This window comes from Lepus europaeus, chromosome 11 (assembly GCF_033115175.1).
Source record: "Lepus europaeus isolate LE1 chromosome 11, mLepTim1.pri, whole genome shotgun sequence".
NCBI classification, from domain to species: domain Eukaryota; kingdom Metazoa; phylum Chordata; class Mammalia; order Lagomorpha; family Leporidae; genus Lepus; species Lepus europaeus.
This window is the reverse complement of record NC_084837.1, coordinates 63,857,162-63,875,297: the sequence shown is the minus strand read 5'-3', so window position 1 is coordinate 63,875,297 and position 18,136 is coordinate 63,857,162. Positions and strand designations below refer to the sequence as shown.

At 39.9% G+C, this 18,136-nt stretch overlaps 1 protein-coding gene across 21 annotated transcripts in view; it reads right to left on the bottom strand.

The window, feature by feature from the left end:
* Nucleotides 1–18,136, bottom strand: part of MGA (MAX dimerization protein MGA) — a 155,267-nt gene that overhangs the window by 21,227 nt on the left and 115,904 nt on the right. For 5 of the 21 annotated variants that reach the window (XM_062205682.1, XM_062205680.1, XM_062205687.1 and 2 more), the window contains exons 11-17: nt 16,956–17,138; nt 16,238–16,304; nt 13,645–14,162; nt 9,503–9,800; nt 7,391–8,017; nt 3,133–3,423; nt 1,531–2,954 (exon numbers count right to left, since the gene is read on the bottom strand). In XM_062205682.1, coding sequence (XP_062061666.1) covers nt 1,531–2,954; nt 3,133–3,423; nt 7,391–8,017; nt 9,503–9,800; nt 13,645–14,162; nt 16,238–16,304; nt 16,956–17,138 — 3,408 coding nt within the window. Of the gene's footprint in view, nt 1–1,530; nt 2,955–3,132; nt 3,424–7,390; nt 8,018–9,502; nt 9,801–13,644; nt 14,163–16,237; nt 16,305–16,955; nt 17,139–18,136 lie in introns of those variants that run through there. The other 16 variants (XM_062205683.1, XM_062205692.1, XM_062205684.1 and 13 more) reach the window with 16 other exon arrangements.

Here is an 18,136-nt window from a genome sequence, read left to right as displayed (position 1 = left end):
GGAGGGAGGGGGAGGGAAGGAGGGAGGGGTCTTCCATCCACTGGTTCACTCCCCAAATGACTGCAACGGCCAGAGCTGAGCTGATCCGAAGCCAGGAGCCAGGAGTTTCTTCCAGGTCTCCTACGCAGGTGCAGGGGCCCAAGGACTTGGGCCATCTTCTACTGCTTTCTCAGACCATAGCAGAAAGCTGAATTGGAAATGGAGTAGCTGGGACTCGAACCGGCGCCCATAAGGGATGCCAGCGCTGCCATGGTGCCGACTCCTCCATAAACTTCTTCAAATACCCTTGTATAAATTCTAGAGACTATTTAATACTCAAGGTTCACTTTAAAAGCAATTTAATGGGGGCCGGCGCTGTGGCACAGCACGTTAAGCTGTGGCCTGTGGTGCCGGCATCCCATATGGACATCAGTTTGAGTTCTGGCTGCTCAGCTTCTGACCCAGCTCCCTGTTATGCACCTGGGAAGGCAGCAGAAGATGGTCCAAGTCCCTGGGCTTCTGCACTCACTTGAGAGACCCTGAAGAAGCTCATGGCTTCAGTCTGGCACAACTATGGCCACTGAGGCCATCTGGGGAGTGAGCCAGCAGAAGGACGGTCTCTCTCTGTCTCTGTAACTCAATCTTTCAAACAAATAAGGAAATTTAAAGTAAATAAAAAGCAACTTATGGCAGTAATGTAATAAAATATTAGATAGTATTTTCTAGTTTTTCTTCAAAAGAAAAACACCTTTCTAACTGCAGGCAGCTGAGTTCTCTTTCACATCTAAGGTCACCCATTCAGTTTCTAACTTCTTTTTTTTTTTTTTTTTGACAGGCAGAGTGGATAGTGAGAGAGAGAGAGAGAGAGAGAGACAGAGAGACAGAGAGAGACAGAGAGAAAGGTCTTCCTTTTTTGCCGTTGGTTCACCCTCCAATGGCCGCTGCGGCCGGCACATCTCGCTGATCCGAAGCCAGGAGCCAGGTGCTTCTCCTGGTCTCCCATGCGGGTGCAGGGCCCAAGCACTTGGGCCATCCTCCACTGCCTTCCAGGGCCATAGCAGAGAGCTGGCCTGGAAGAGGGGCAACCGGGACAGAATCCAGTGCCCCAACCGGGACTAGAACCCGGTGTGCCGGCACTGCAAGGCGGAGGATTAGCCTGTTAAGCCACGGCGCCGGCCTCCGTTTCTAACTTCTATCATATCAGCCACAATCAGTTGATGCAGACACAGCCACAGGAACTGACTGAGATAAAAATGGGAATAGTGGTTTCAGGATGCATAAAAAATCCAACATGATAGGAACTCTCCAACACCTATTTCCCCCACTAAGGACTCAAGCCAGCCTTCTCTTAATTATTAAACAAGTCTCAAAGAGTAACGTAAGCTGAATAAATGTCGCCTGACAGAGCCTAAAGACTTAATTATTTAATCATGACCTAAATCTAGGTATCCAACTTAATGCATTGGGTCCTAGTGATCTTTCAAAAAAACTACTGTTTCTAATACACCATTTAAATCCTTGAGGTTTCAGTCACAACAAAAATGAGCTCACCACCTTTTCTACATCATCAACCTCCTCACTCTGGTAGTCAGAAACAACATCCACAATTTCATCAACAGAATCATCGGTTTTCTCATTTTCATCTTCCTCATCCTCCTCTTCCAAATTCAAAACAGTGAAGTCAGCACTGCTTCTCCCACCCTTCTTCTCTTGCTTTGGTTGTATCTGTTCTCGTAGCAGTAAGTGACCCTTGACACGTCCATTCCCTCTGCTGCCTTTTGCAGCTCTCCTAGGAACAATGGAGAAGGCTGCAGGATTAGAAATCCTACTCCAAGAATCACCTTCAGTTTTTAAACCTCTGGCATTCTCAGCAGTTTCACTTCTTGCAAGTAAGTCAGAGATGCCTTGTGCTTGTTGAAACACATCTGAATTTCCTTGACATGTCTTCGTTTCTTTAATTAATTGTTCCTCTGCCTCTTTCTTACATTCTCGTGAAGTTTCAATGCTCTTTCGGGTAAAGGGGCCCTTCAGGTGTTTTCGCCATCTCTCTTTACTACTGTCCTTCTCCAGGGTGTCTCCACATCCCTTCGCCTTGGCCTCTGGCTGTGTGTTAGATGGCTGCTCCACAATTCTACTCCCTGATAATTCACATTTACTTCCTTCCTTAGAGATGACTGGAAATGCACTGGATTTTCTCTCTGGATCGTCAAATCCTTTCTGCTGTTCCACCTTCACATCTTCTTTGGAACTGTTATGATTCCTAGTTCCATACTCTTCATTAGCATTTTCAGAGTCTTCTCCTGTGTGTGACCCAGTGTTACAGGAGCGCTCAGAAGATTTCACAATTGCAGGACCTTCTTCTGTGAAGGATTCTTCAGCCAAATGATCACCTCCATCTCCCAAGGAATCATGTGGGGTTTCTTCTGAGGCAGCAGCAGTTCCTGAGTTTTGCTTAATCGTATTAGCCTCAAAGTCTACAGCTCCCCCTTCTGACTGCTGAGCTTTCTTAGTCTCTGGCTCTCTTTTTACAGAATTTGTTTCATCTTTCTGGTCTGCATTCTGGGGTTCTTTCTTCATCTGAAGGGAAGCAACATGTTGAAGAATGGAGCTAGGGACAGGCTTTTGTCCTGGAAGCTGCAACAAGGCAAAACTACCAGATGGGAGAGGAATAAGACTGGCTGTACCAACAGGTTGTCCTCCTGAGCTATAGGTTATTTTGGTTTCAGATGCTGTTTTACTTGCAAAGCTTTGTGGTTCAGGAGGAGAAATCCTCAGGGTCAAGGTACCAGCCTGAGACACAAAATTAGTTCCAGAGGAAAGCAGTGATGGTGCCTGAGTGATAACATTCACTGCTGGAGAAGACCCAACAGCCTGAATAACAGGATTCATGACAGAGAAAGTAGAGGATGAAGCAGAAGATGGTGGAGTCTCAGAAGGTTTGGAAGGAGCAGGTAACCGGATTCCCATCACAGACCCTGGTAAGAAAAAGAAAATTTTAAATCAATACTGCTCATATCAAGACTCTAAGGTACGCTTTTCTTTTTGGACATGTGTCTCTAAGAGACTAAGCATAATAAACTAGAAGTATTAACATAGCATATGGCTAACTTATTTAACATAGAAAAGCTTATTAGAAAGATCTCCACTTTATACCTGGGTTCCGAAACATAACAGGCTGCAAGCTGGGCTGGATATTAGATCCTCGAAGTTGATGTAAAGGTAGGAGCTGGACAATCTGCCCATTAGGGTGCCTGAAAAGATTCATTCCACTTGGACTCCTTACAGGCTGTAAGACCATCCGTTGCCCCTGAAGCTGTGTGTTTGGAACAGGTCTCACAGGAGGAGAGCCCTGCTGCACTGGAATCAACAACAGTCGAGGTCCAGTTCGTTTCACTGTGTTGGGAGAGACCTGTGGAGTAGCCACTGGAATCTGAGGGGCATTCTCTGGAAAACAGGAAATGGAAACCTACTATCAGAATTTCCCTGTAACACCTACAGGAAAAACACTATTATGACATAGGATTTTACAATACTGCAAATAACTTTAATGTGAATTATAAAACTGGTGAAACCCAGTACCACTATAATACCTACTTATGGCTGAGAAAACTTACTTTCAAAACAAGTAATTTGACAGACCCTGTGGAGTTTCACATTTAAAATGGTTAAAAAAAGGAAAGCATCAATTGCCAAAAGGTACATTTAAAGAGACAATGCTTTTTATCTAATGAAAATGACGACCAGGCCTCTAAATCTGGATTCTCATTAAAGATACAGATAATTTATGATAAATACTCCCTTCTTCAACTTCAAAAATGAAGGCTGGTAACACATACTATACTCACGATTTCATTTCAGTTTTATACTCAAGGAAGGCAAATCAAGAACTAAAAACCACAAGGTGTATAAAAAGCTTCTTGGCTTTTAAATTTACTAACAAATAAACAAAACTGAAGGATCTGTGGAAATTATTTTTCAGAAGAGAAAAAATACATACCCCCAAAAAATGGAATGAAATTAAGAGACATCAAGAAGCAGGGAAATAAAGCCTGGTTAGGAAGAGGCAAAACATAAGTTTTAAACAGAAAAGCAGAAATTTAATGCAGAAGAAGTGCATTAAAAGAGATTTCAAAACATTAATAGTACTAAAGATGCATTTTAATGTTTGAAAGAAACATTAGAAATACTAACAATATGGAAAAATAGAGTATTATATAGGTAGGATTTTTGGGGTTACAGGGATAAAGAGGTAGGAATAATAACAAGCATAAAAGAAACTGGTTTACCATTATCATTCAATTTGGTAAACTTATTAACATTGTTAATAAATAATATTTTTCAATAATTTTGTCACTAAATAGAAAAAAATTACATTCATAACATTTGGATGGTAGATTATATGTATATAAGCTAGCTACAGACTACTCTTAAAAATTAAGTAAAACAGACCAAACTGTTCATGAAAATAAATATGCAATTTAAACAAAAAACCATTTATTTTATGTGAACCAAGAAACATTAACAAATTCTTAATTTCTTGAACCTTTCTGTTGGAATTAAGTTTTAGAAAGTGATTCAAAATCTAAATTACAACAATTCAAATAAAAATATTTTTTTAACACGCCAAGTATGTACTAAGTATGTGATTGTTTCAATATGGGTGTGAAAAGGAGAAAGAGAAAAAAAAGGGAGTGGTGCTGTGGCACAGTGGGTTAAAGCTACCACATGCAGTGCCAGCATCCCATATGGGCTCCGGTTCATGTCCCGGCTGCTCCACTTCCGATCCAGCTCTCTGCTGTGGCCTGGGAAGGCAGTAGAAGATGGCCCAAGTCCTTGGGCCCCTGCAACTGCGTAGGAGACCTGGAAGAAGCTCCTAGCTCCTGGCTTCAGATTGGCTCAGCTCTGACCGTTGTGGCCAATTGGAGAGTGAACCAGCGGATGGAAAACCTCTCTCTCTCTCTCTCTCTCTGCCTCTCCTTCTGTGTAACTCTGACTTTAAAATAAATAATCTTCAAAAAAAAAAGGAAAGTCAAATAAAAAAGCCACAAAGTGTCCCAGGTAGGATCCTCTTTATCAACTAAGAACAAAACTAAGGCCGGCACTGTGGCTTAACAGGTTAATCCTCCGCCTTGCGGCGCCGGCACACCGGGTTCTAGTCCCAGTTGGGGCGCCGGATTCTATCCTGGTTGCCTCTCTTCCAGGCCAGCTCTCTGCTATGGCCCGGGAAGGCAGTGGAGGATGGCCCAAGTGCTTGGGCCCTGCACCCGCATGGGAGACCAGGAGAAGCACCTGGCTCCTGGCTTCGGATCAGCGAGATGCGCCGGCCACAGCGGCCATTGGAGGGTGAACCAACAGCAAAAAGGAAGACCTTTCTCTCTGTCTCTCTCTCTCTCACTATCCACTCTGTCAAAAAAAAAAAAAAAAAAAAAAACTATGCACACAACCCTAGAATTAGTAGTTGTCTGAGCTAGCTCTACTTTGTAAAAGACAGATAAGTAAACGCACTAACATTAAAATTTCTTCAAGAGGTATTATGGAGGATATTTTAAGTGACATGGATAGAATAAAATCCTATCACACATCATAGAAAAGTAATTTTCTTTTCAAATTTAAACTTCTGATTATATACCAGAGTACCAGTCTTTGATAGAATATATTCATTATTGTTCCATTACTTTATTTTTTCATTAACAGAAAGAGAGTACATCACATGTTCAGAACATTAAGTAACTAACTGGAATTTAATAAATTTTTTATTGTTACTGTTTCAAGTCTATGTGGTTAAACCTCTATTTTGGCAAGTAATGCAGTCTTCTAACTGATGCTGCTTCTTTTTCAAGTACATGTAAATAAAAAGTAGTTGATTTTAATATTCATAAATAACAATAGAGAGAAGACTCAGAGAAAAACACTTAAATGTATTTCCTGAATAACTGAAGTCTGAGAAACAATGGAACCAAAAACCTAAATTACTTCATAGTCTAATGACAGATTAAAAGTATATAGAAGATTGGACTCTTCAATGATTTAGAAGATAAAATCTGTTAAAATATAGAATAGGAACATTGAGTTTCAATAGGAAATCAGTATTGCCAACAGTGACCCCACACACAAACACACAAAACCATATAAAACTAATCTTAGTTTGCGGGGTTTTTTATGGGAAGAAGCAGAAGACAAATTCAGCACTGTGATTCCTTTCCTTTAATAGAATTGTAAACTACAAACTAACTTCCAATCACTCCTCTCCTAAAAGATCAATAGGGAATTGGACTGTATCAGTAACTGCAGATATAATCAACAGAAAATATCAATAACAAAGAACTGAGATGCAGGGTATTTATTTTCCCTCCAATCCTGCAAAGTTTCACTTTTCCACATTAATTCCTCTTTGAGTGGACCAAAAGAACCACTTCAGCTGGATGCATCTGGATATTAAAATCATACAAGTATAGGATGTTCCTAAGCCAACATGATAAAAAATTTAGCTAAAAAACTGATTAATATATTAGAGTCCTAAGCAAAGAAATATGCCTTTTTATTCCTATTAGTTCATATATAATGATTAATCGGGGGCTGATTCATAAATGACTTTTACTAGGCAGGAGGAGCTAGAATAGCAGGAATGAATGTTAATCTTCAGCATGAACGATAAAGAGCCCTCAGTTTGACTGCAACATAGGCAGAAGCCTTCTCATCTCTCTTTGTCTCTCATAACAAAGCAATACACAGGGACAGGTGTTGGACACAGTGAGTAAGACACTACTTGTGATGCCCCACACTCCATAAAGGAGTGGCTGGGTTCAAGCCCCATCTTTACTTCCAGTTCTGGTTTCCTGCTAATGTGAACCCTGAAGGGCAGCAAGTGATGGATCCAATGGTTAGGCCCCTGCAACTCACATCAGAGACCAAGACTGAGTGAAAAGGCTCCTAGCTTCAGGTTGGCCTAGTTTCAGGTATTGGGCAAGTGTACCAGCAGGTGGAAGAGTTCTCTCTCTCTCTCTGTCTTTCAAAGCTGCTCTAATGGCTCAGAGCTGCACTCTCATTTGTATCATTTCAGTACCCTTCAGCCAGCATTTTCATTCTAATATTTGGGAGTCTTTTTATCACATCCTGAAACAACCTCCAGCTACTAAATCATCTGTTAAGGGTATTCAAGTTATTTTCCAAGGTATCAATTATTGGTTTTATTAGTGTTCCGACTACAAAGTCAGTAGATTTTCAATGCTTTGTCCTAGCCCTAACCATGGGCTCTGTTATTTTTAGTGTTCAGTTTTACAGAATGCAAAAGTTTTCAGTATTTATACATATTGGGTGACAGCAGAAACATCTACAGTGTTATCTTAAGATATCTATAATTACATATGTGAAGAGCTTCAGAGTAAAGCAACTATTAACAGGTAGGCCTTACCTGGTCTCTGGCTCACTGGTGGACTCCCGTTAATTCCCGAGAGTAAAATTGGAACAGAGCCCAGAGATGAAGTTGGTGTGGTCACCATGGAGGAAGATGCAGCTGTGGTCACCATGACTATGGAGGTGGAGGCAGTGGAAGCAACAGGAAGAGTTATGGTTGGAGGAGATGCTACCAAAGAGTTAGGAAAAGCAACTGAAGCCACAGGGGTAGTTATCCCAGTAGTTTTGGTAAGGTTCACAGTGGCTGCAGACTGGGTAGATGTTACAGGGGTGCTGGTATTAGTTTCAGAGACCTCAACAACACCTGCAGTGGTGGCACCGGAAGAATAAGTAGTTTCTTTAGTTCCCACGTCAGAAATAGCAGTCATAGGTGTCACAGCAGTAACATTTTCTAAAAACACTTGAGGGGTGGTAGTAGTGACAGCAGCAGTCACAGGGCTGCACACCTGAACTGGCTCAGAAGAAACCACAGGTGTGACGACCATTACTGGAGAAGGTCTGATACTGAACTTCTGTGGGCCTGTCAGGGGTTGGGGTGTGCTAACTCCAGGTATCTTCTGCTGCAAGGCTCCAACTTTACTCATCACAAACTGTGTGAACACACCACCAGGAGAGGGTCGAGCCGCTGCAAATAAAAATTTGCAGGTCAAAAACCTTCAGTTCTCTTATTTTATCCTCATAGTGACTGTGCTTATCAATATTTACTGGGCACCACTGAGTCAGTTTCTTATAGGTTCTACCTACCTGCAATACATGTACCAATTTTCACCCACAGAAATCAAACACTTCCCTCAACAAAGCAAACCCTGATAATTCTAACAAGAACAGGATTAAAATTGGGTGTCTTCACAAAAGTTCTTTTCGCTATGCAATATATTCAAAATTTCAGGAAACTTAAGAGATAATGCAGAAGGAAACAATTTCAACTAAAATAGATAAAAGTAAGGAGAGACAAGGGCGTGTGTTGTGGTTCAACAGGTTAAACTGCCACTTGCAATGTCTGCATCCTGTATCACAGTGCTAGTTTGAGTCCCAGCTATTCTGCTTCCAGTCCAGTTTCCTGCTAATGCACCTGGGAAGTAATGCACGATGGCTCAAGTATTTGAGCCCCTGCCTTCCATGTGGGAAGCCAAGATGGAGTTCCTTGCTCCTGGCTTTGGCTTGGCCCAGCACTGGCTGCTGGAGGCATTTGGGGAATGAACTAGTAGATGGAATCTCTTTCTGCCTTTCAAATAAATAATCTTTTTATAAAAAAAGAAGAGGATTTTAACCTCAACTCTAATTTTAAAACTGGTTTCCACCATTTCCACCTGTCCCAGCACCTCTACCTCTTTATGAGCGTCCTCTTATGAGTATCACGTATTCATAAAATATATAAAGATATTTTTCAAAAGACAGCAGGATTGGACTCTTTTTAAAAGCCACAATTAAAGCTGCTTTTTAAAAGCAATAAAATAGGTTCTTTTTAAGGCATACAATGCCCATCCTCTATCTTCACACAATTCCAGCCTTCAGCCAGAGATTTTAATTTCCTGTTAGAGAAATAAGAATACACAATTGACACTTTTACTTTACATTCCTAAATAGGCTTGAAACAACAAAAAGAGGAATTCAATAAAGAAACTGTAGATACTCTGAATGCTAAAACAAAAATGCTTCAAAGGTGAATACTAGCACTGCAATATTAAGCAATAGAAAGAGGTTTTCATTCAGAGAACAGGGATGAATAGAATAATGCATTATTCTCAAAATTATGTTTTACAAGAGCCTTCAATTTTAATTTTATACTAACCTACCCCACCAGCTTTTGCTGGCTTCTTGGTTTCCGAAATTCTAAGGACTTACATAGGATTGGTATTAAAAAAACACCAGTCTTCACTAGAAAATACTTGAGAAGATATTTTAAAGCATTCCCCCTTTTCAAAAACAAAATTAAAATCCTAAGTCTTTTCTACATTAATAATACCATTTTAATAGCCTAAAAAAGCTAAGATCCCCTTCCTCCCAATTCTGGGTTTCACTAACTTTTACAATCTCCATATCTAAAATCACTGGCCTACTACCAAGTCACAGGCTCTTTAAAACCATATATATGTAAACTCAAACTTACCAATTGGCCTTTTTGCTGGGACAAACGCCTTCGGATTCTTCCCAGGGCGATTTGTTGTTGTGCCGGAGGAGGATGCCGTTTTGGAATTGTATGTTGAAGGCAACAGGGTACGTGGTTTCCTGGATGCAGCCACCTTGGCATTGGATGCTACCTTGGAGATGACAGTACTGAGGGTTGAGAGGTCCAGGACTGAGGGTCGCAACCTGCCTGTGATATAAGCAGCTAGCCTATTGGCTGGATGCAATGCCCCCATCTGTCCCAATAGCAACTTAGCCTGCGGGTAACTCTTACCATTAACCTGAAACAAGTGGCAAAGAGAAATTCTGTAAAGATAAAATTCTCTTGCTAACTCCTCTCCCTTGACAGGGGTTTTCTATTTTAACAAGGTTTTAAAAGTCTATTTTTTTTTTTTTCCAGATTTAAAGAGGGGGAAAGAAGCAGACTATTTTATTCAGGATAATCTGAGTAACACGGAGGTAAAAAAAATGCTCTGATTTTATATTTTCAACTAACTTCATCCCCCTCATTTTCCTTAGAAACTCATTTCTATATCTTAGATATATGAAAGATATAGTCAAATTTAAAGAATTATACACCATTTTACCTGTCAATAAGCAATTCTGGTTGTTATTAACAATCATTAGCAAGACCAGGGAGGTATAACAAAACCCTCATACAAGGTCCTCTATATTTGAAAAATACACAGTGACCCTACTGTACATTATATAAGATATAAGATAATCATTGTTATAATAACCTAAGCCACAAATTCATCAGTTTTTAGTTTTCAAAAGGCTGGATTATTATCTCTTATCTTGGACAAAACATTGGCTCAAAAATAAATGCTAGTAAAAACTCACTGTAATTCTAGATACAGTTACTCAACTGTTAGAAAAAAGCAAACCAACAAATGAAGATCTCTGCTGCCTGAGTTGATCGGCCTGCCCATCTACAGCTGTGACATCATGCTTTTTCTTTTTTTTAAAATAAAATATAAAACCCTGCCAACTGTCTGTCTTCTCATGTTCTTTCTCTAAGTCATATGCTGTGTGACTCTATTATAATAGATAATCTCATCTATGCCTCCCTTCCATCACTTAAAGGTGGAGGGATGAGAGGTATAGTCCACTCTCTGGCGAACTGTTGAGAATAGCTACCTAGACACAAAACAAAATTACTCTTTGCTACCTAAGCAACATTGTGATCAAACCCAGAGGTAAGATATATCTTTGGCTCAAGTTTGATATAAAGAACATGATTTTTCATCCAAAAATAAAATCTACTATAGTTTCTAAGATTATATAAAGTCTAGATCAGATACCCCCACCTATTTCTTTGTGAGAGGTCCTAAAGACTACTCAGCAGCTTTCCCTAAGTATTACAGGGTGAACATCCATGATCTGAATTCCTTGAGTACACCAGTGTTTCAGATTTCAGAGTATTTGCATTTATATAATCAATTATTTGGGGGATGGGATTCTAGTCTAAACACAAATTTCACTTATGCTTGATATATATCTTATCTACATAATCTAAAGGTAATTTTTTTTAATTTTTTTTTTTATTTTATTTTTGACAGGCAGAGTGGACAGTGAGACAGAGAGAGACAGAGAGAAAGGTCTTCCTTTGCCGTTGGTTCACCCTACAATGGCTGCCGCGCTGCGACCAGCGCACCGCGCTGATCCGATGGCAGGAGCCAGGTGCTTCTCCTGGTCTCCCATGGGGTGCAGGACCCAAGCACTTGGGCCATCCTCCACTGCACTCCCTGGCCACAGCAGAGAGCTAGCCTGGAAGGGGGGCAACCAGGACAGAATCCAGCGCCCCGACCGGGACTAGAACACAGTGTGCCTGCGCCACAAGGTGGAGGATTAGCCTACTGAGCCGCGGCGCCGGCCCTAAAGGTAATTTTACATAATATATAATATTTTTAGTACACCTGTGTATTGACTAATGGAAACAGGCATGGAATTTTCCAGTTGTGTCATGTCACTGCTCACAAGTTACAGATTGTGAAATATTTCAGCTTTTGGTTTAGGTTGCCTAAATAAGTTAACATTCTATGCTGACTTCGTGAGTTCTGCAGGAGAGAACACAAAATCTTGATGCCTATATTTCAGTGAGTTTAATCTCACTAAAAATATCTTAATTGATGGGGCCAGTGTCAGGTTAAGCCACAGCATCTTACACTGGCATCCCATATGGGTGCCAGTTTGATTCCTGGTTGCTCCACTTCCAATCCAGCTCCCTGCTAAATATGCCTGGAGAGTCCTGCACCTATATGGGAGATTCGAATGTGCCTCCTACCTCCTGGCTTCAGCGTGGCCCAGCCCTAGCCATTACAGCCAATTAGGGAGTGAACTAACTAATGGAATGCCTCTCTCTGTAACTCTGCCTTTCAAATAAATAAATCTTAAAATGAACAAACAAACAAAAACAGTCAAGTCTCTTTCAAAATAATTAATAAACAAGGTAAAGAGAAAACACTGTTCTAAACACTATTAGGAGTTTAAGAAATTGGCCGGCGCCATGGCTTAACAGGCTAATCCTCTGCCTTGTGGCGCTGGCACACCGGGTTCTAGTCCCGACTAGGGCGCCAGATTCTATCCCGGTTGCCCCTCTTCCAGGCCAGCTCTCTGCTGTGGCCAGGGAAGGCAGTGGAGGATGGCCCGAGTGCTTGGGCCCTGCACCCGCATGGAAGACCAGGAGAAGCACCTGGCTCCTGGCTTCGGATCAGTGCGATGAGCCGGCCATAGCGGCCATTAGAGGGTGAACCAACGGCAAAAAGGAAGACCTTTCTCTCTGCCTCTCTCTCTATCCACTCCGCCTGTCCAAAAAAAAAAAAAAGAGTTTAAGAAATAGGGGCCAGCACTGTGGTGCAGCAAGTAAAGCCGTGGCCTGCAGTGTCAGCACCCCATATGAGCACCGGTTAAAATCCCAGCTGCTCCACTTCCTATCCAGCTCTCTGCTATGGCCTGGGAAAAGCAGAAGATGGCCCAAGTGCTTGGGACCCTTCTAGCCAAGTGGGAGACCTGAAACAAACTCCTGGCTACTGGCTTTGGATCAGCCAAGCTCCTCCTGTTGCAGCTATTTGGGAAGTGAATTAGCAGGTGGAAGACCTCTCTCTGCCTCTGCCTCTCTGTAGCTCTGCCCTTCAAATATATAAATAAATAAATCTTTAAAAAAAAAAAAACTTAAATATCAACAAACAGAATTACGAAGCATTAGCAAGAGTGAATTTAATTAAAAAGTCTTTTAAATAAGTGCACCTGCCATCTGTAACATTACTAATGGAAAAGTCCTTAATCCAGCAAAGCAGTCAATCTGTACGAATCTAGTAACCTGGGCAATAACTGCCCTGAAACTGATATAAAAGTGTACTTAATGTCACTGAGGAAGAAGACCAAATCCTTTTACCTAAGACTTACACTTTCACTCAGAATTTCTCTTTCCAAAATATTTCCTAGATGTCAGAGTAATTTTAACTATTATAACTGGCCTGAATTACTAAAAAGTAAGTATGAAGTATTTGTCCAATAACAATGGTTACATTGGCAAAAACTCTTAAGAATCAAAGGAAAAAAATAACTAAGTAAATAGGTCTTAATTGTTAAAAATGTTACATATTTGAGTAACACCTTACTAAATTAAGCAATGTCCAAGTTTCTAAAGACACATGGGGAATTTTCTATCAGTTTGTGGAAAATGTACATTATCAAACTTTCCATATCAAAGCCAATTTCATCTTCTTACTATCCCTAACATTTTTAACATGGTTTGGTTTTGAAAATTGTCTGCCAATAATAAATTCCCAGAGGTACACTGAATCGCTGACTACCTCCACTTGAACATCAAAGTATCACACTCCGCCTAGACAATATAGTTTAAGAGGAGTAACTTTCTGGAATGACCAAGAAGAAAATTATAAGCTACTACAAGTCTCTATATTTTTGTTCACATGTTTCAAAAATTCACTCTAGGTATGCACCTAACAAAGGCCTATTACAAAAATGGATAATGATTTATTCCAGATCCTAGAAAATGTAAAGATAAATTATATTAATGGCCGCCTTAAGGGCTCTGATAACTCAGGATGTTACCTAAGTATAAAAAGGTGCTATACCCAGATTAAAGGTAATTCTCACCTGGATAAGCCCAGATGTGCTTGAACTGGGTTTACGTTTATAGGCCACAAGCTTCCCCGCAGGAGAAAGCCCTGCATAAAATGGCAGGCCTTTGCCTCCATGTAATCTCTCCCTCACTGAATCCAGAGCATCTGTCTGCACAGAAGAGACATCATCCATTTTCCCAGGGGACAATGGACCATCAGGAGTCTCTGATCCAGATTTCTCAGCCATATCATCTTGGTCTTGACATGATGGCATAGATATTTTCACACGGGAAGAATAAACAGGAGGGTTCTTCTCACCCCGGTTCTTTCGCTGAGAAGCCAACTCAATGATGAAGCTGCCCACCTTAAGTGACTGTGGCATGTTGCTATTGATGTGCTGGGATAAGATGCTCAAAATCTTGTTCCGATCCTCTTCCCAGTTGCAGTCTGAGATGATTTCTATCAGTTTGGTGGGACCACCAGGTGACCTCTGATGCACGTAAGAGGTAGAAGAGGATTCCCCTTCATTGCAGGAAGACTTCTGACTCTTTTCTGATTAAGAAAAAAACATCAAGACATTTCTGTATCATAGCATTCTGTACTGAACTCTGAATGAATTTCAACGGTTTCTCAGTGTCCCATTGCTATGTATCTTCCAGTGGTAACCTAATATCCAAGTTTAACATTCATAATTTGAGAATTTCCCAGAAAGATCCCAGTAAATCTGACTATAGCAGAACACTCTTTACTATCCAGATGATTGAGCTCTCCAATAAAAAGAACATCCCTTAAACACTGCTCTGAAAAAGCTGTAACATTTATGTAAAAAAGTGTTAGCTTACAAAGCATTACCTAAAATCAAAGTTAAGTTTATCTGGTATAGGTTACTATTCTGTTATCTATGTAAGCAGACACTTGCAAGATGCTCTGAAACATGAACGTTAGTATTAAATAGCAAGGGAAGGGACGCGGTCTGCCTTTATTTTATTTATTTATTTAGCAATTTATTTATTTATTTGAGAGGTAGAGTTATAGACAGAGAGGAGGAGAGACAGAAAGGTCTTCCATCAGCAGCTGGTACACAAACTGGCACCCATACAGGATGCTGGCACCACAGACAAAGGCTCAGCCTATTATGCCACAGCACCAGTCCCGCTACTCCAATTTTCATCCACCTCCCTGCAAAGGCACCTGGGAAAGTAGCAGAATATGGTCTAAGTACTTGGGCCAGGAACCCATGTGGGAGACCTGAAAGAAGCCGCTGGCTCCTTATTGGCCCAGCTCCGGCCACTACAGCCATTTGAGGAGTGAACCAGTAGATGGAAGACCTCTCTCTAACTCTTCCTTTTAAATAAATAAATAAATAATAAAAAACAAAACAAAACAAGGGAGATACTATTCTGGTTTTAATTATGCACTCTACCTTTGTCTCTAGTTTCTACTGCAAATACTTTTGATTTACGTCTATACCCCAATATGTGATTCCTCTAGTTCTACATTTTCTGCAGACTGGGCAACTTCTCAGGGTATTTCAGTGTATTTCTATCTAGGGCAACATGTTGACTAGATACATATTTCACTAGACACCTAGGTTTCTATAGCACAGATTCCCAGCCAATGTGTTGTAATTATAGGTATGTTAAAGACACAGATCCCTGAGACCCTTACGGTACTCATGCTCTCAGGCAGGTTCCCTCTAGCCAAGTAGCCTCCTTTATTTACCTGAATGCACTATAAAATCATTATCATTTTTTGTGGCTACCCTGACATTAAAAAAAAATTAGAAAGTGATGTTGCTTAACTGTCAGAAGTTTTAAGAACAACCAAAAACAAGTAAGTAACTCACTGGTTGCCAACTGCCATCATAGTAATTCAGGCAGTAGCCTCTACTAGATAAACTGGCAATATTTCTTCCATTCTCCTTTCACATTTCACCAGTGGTGGAACTGAGAACGGGCTGGCACTGTGGCCTAGTGGCTAAAGTTGCTGCATGCAACACAGGTATCTCGTATGGGCACCATATGGGCAGCTCCCTGCTAATGGCCTGGGAAAACCAGCAGAAGATGGCCCAAGTCCTTGTGCCTCTGCCATCCATGTGAGAGAAGTTCCTGGTTCGTGCCTTTGGGCTGGGCCAGCCCAGGCTTACAGCCACTTAGGGAGTGAACCAGCAAATGGAATATTTCTCTCTCTCTCCCTGTTCCAAACCCCCTGCAATTACTGCCTTTCAAATAAATAAATAAAAACCCTCAAAAAAAAAAAAAAAAAAAAAAAAAGAAAAGAAAAGAAAAAGAAAAAGAAAAAAAGACCTGAGAGAAATTTTCAATAGTTTATGAAGCCAATATTGCTGGGGTTTGGAAAGAAGTTAGTGAAAACATCACTGACCTCATCCTGAAATTCTCTCATAACAACATACATGAATCAACATGAATGAGTCTTATTTTTAATAACAGGAGTATTAAATATATCAAATGGGCACAGAATTTAAATTCTTGTCTCTTTTTTTCAGAAGCTAGAAACAAGGTAGACGGACATTTTCTGGATTGGTAGCTTGGGTTCTTCCCCTTAATTACTATAAACCAGACATATATAATTACTATCAAGTCCTAAGAACTAGTTTTCATTCTGACCTTGTGATTTATCATCCTCCAAGTCACAAGAGAGTTGTTTTAAGGACTGCTGTTCATAATCAGGTTCCTAAAGAAGAGAGTAACACAGGAAATAGTTCAACATGTATTTACTATCTATAAAGATCACGACATAAACATCAGGTCTGTCACAGAAGCTGCATCAGCAGGATTAAAATGTCAAGTTTCATACCTGCACACTCAGGTAAATTATTATCACATTATACAACTCTGGGCAAAAATAGTAGTCTTGCTCTCTGTCCTTGAAACTAGAAGTGGTTAAATTATTAAAAAATTACTCCAGAGGATGGCCCAACTGCTTGGGCCCCTTCACCTGCATGGGGGGGACCAGGAGGAACCACCTGGCTCCTGGCTTCGGATCAGCGTAGTTCTGGCCGTAGTGGCCATTTGGGGGGTGAATCAACAGAAGGAAGATATTTCGCTCTCTCTCTCACTGCCTAACTCTATCTGTCAAATAAAAATAAATAAATAAATTACTTACTCCAGAGTCATAGAGAATTATATTTTTAATAACCTTAAGGGGCACATCATCAGAGTGAGTAACTCAAGAGAAATAAATTGATATTAGTAAATCAATTATATGTCATGTAAGCTTTCTCCTCCTTACAAGTAGAGCACATTATTCTGATATAAATTTAAGCGTTAACATCAGCCATAAAGAATTGGAAGTTAAAAAGAAATTATGCAACAAGTAATTCACCTTTGCACTATGGTTCTCAGGACTAGAATGACATGAGCTCTGCTGCTGAAATGATGGGGGTGGGGATGGGGCTGGGGATGGTTGTCTCTGTTCCTCTTTTTTTCGCTCATATACTCGAACTCGGGCACAAGTCATCATACTTTCAAAGTACAAGTAGACTGGATCTTTGTCTTCTTCCCGAATCTGTAAATTTCATACAACAAAACATTCCATACAATGGGGATAAAAAGTCTTCTGAACTCCAAAGAAAAAGGATGCTTAATCTTTTTTATTACAACATTGGAATTCTTAAATATAAATTTAAAAACTAAATAGTACATGTATGGTACATAAAATGATGAATTTTGGAGCAGCTAAAAATAGGATCCAATTCTCTGCCAGGAAATTACAGATTATACCAGAGCAATGCTTCTAAAATAATCTGTGGTAACAGATGGATTTATTAATTACCAGTACATCAGACTGATACTTTGGTAAAATACACTAAAATAAATAACTAGAAAGACAAAAGACATGTAACATTCAAGCCTAAGGTTTTTGTGTTGGATTTAACAGACTTACACTAATCACTTTGTTGTAGGAATTTCTAATTATCTACACTTCTTTTCTATACTTTCATTACAGATCTGTAACAAATAGTTCTAGACCAGCATGGTACAAGACTACATTGTGTTGCACTGTAGTAACAAATCCTTCTTCAAAGTAATGGACTAGGAAGACTGCAATGGATTTAATCATGAGAACTACTTAAGCTATTAACACAACTGATGAATCAGCCCTTACTTTCACTTATCAGTATTCATATAGTCATATAACAACTCTTATTTTAAACCTTGAACTTTACTACTGCTTTTACTATATATTAAAAATTACTTTAAAAAGCTTTTTAAAAGCTTTAACTGTTAATGATACAAACATTTCAATTACTTAATATTCTGCACCATAAAAATAGTATCTTCAAAAAAAATTTTACAAGTCATGTAAAAACACCCATCTTTCTATGATCATCTTCAAAATGATCAGCTATATTAAGAATTATTACTACTTACACCTCTCCTTTTATGACATTTTTAAACTGCTAGCAAGTACATTCACTAAACCAGAAAGGAAGCAGTCTTAAAGACATATTAGTTGAAAGCAGAATGATTCACAGAATAGCAACCAAAAATATGGCTGAAAAT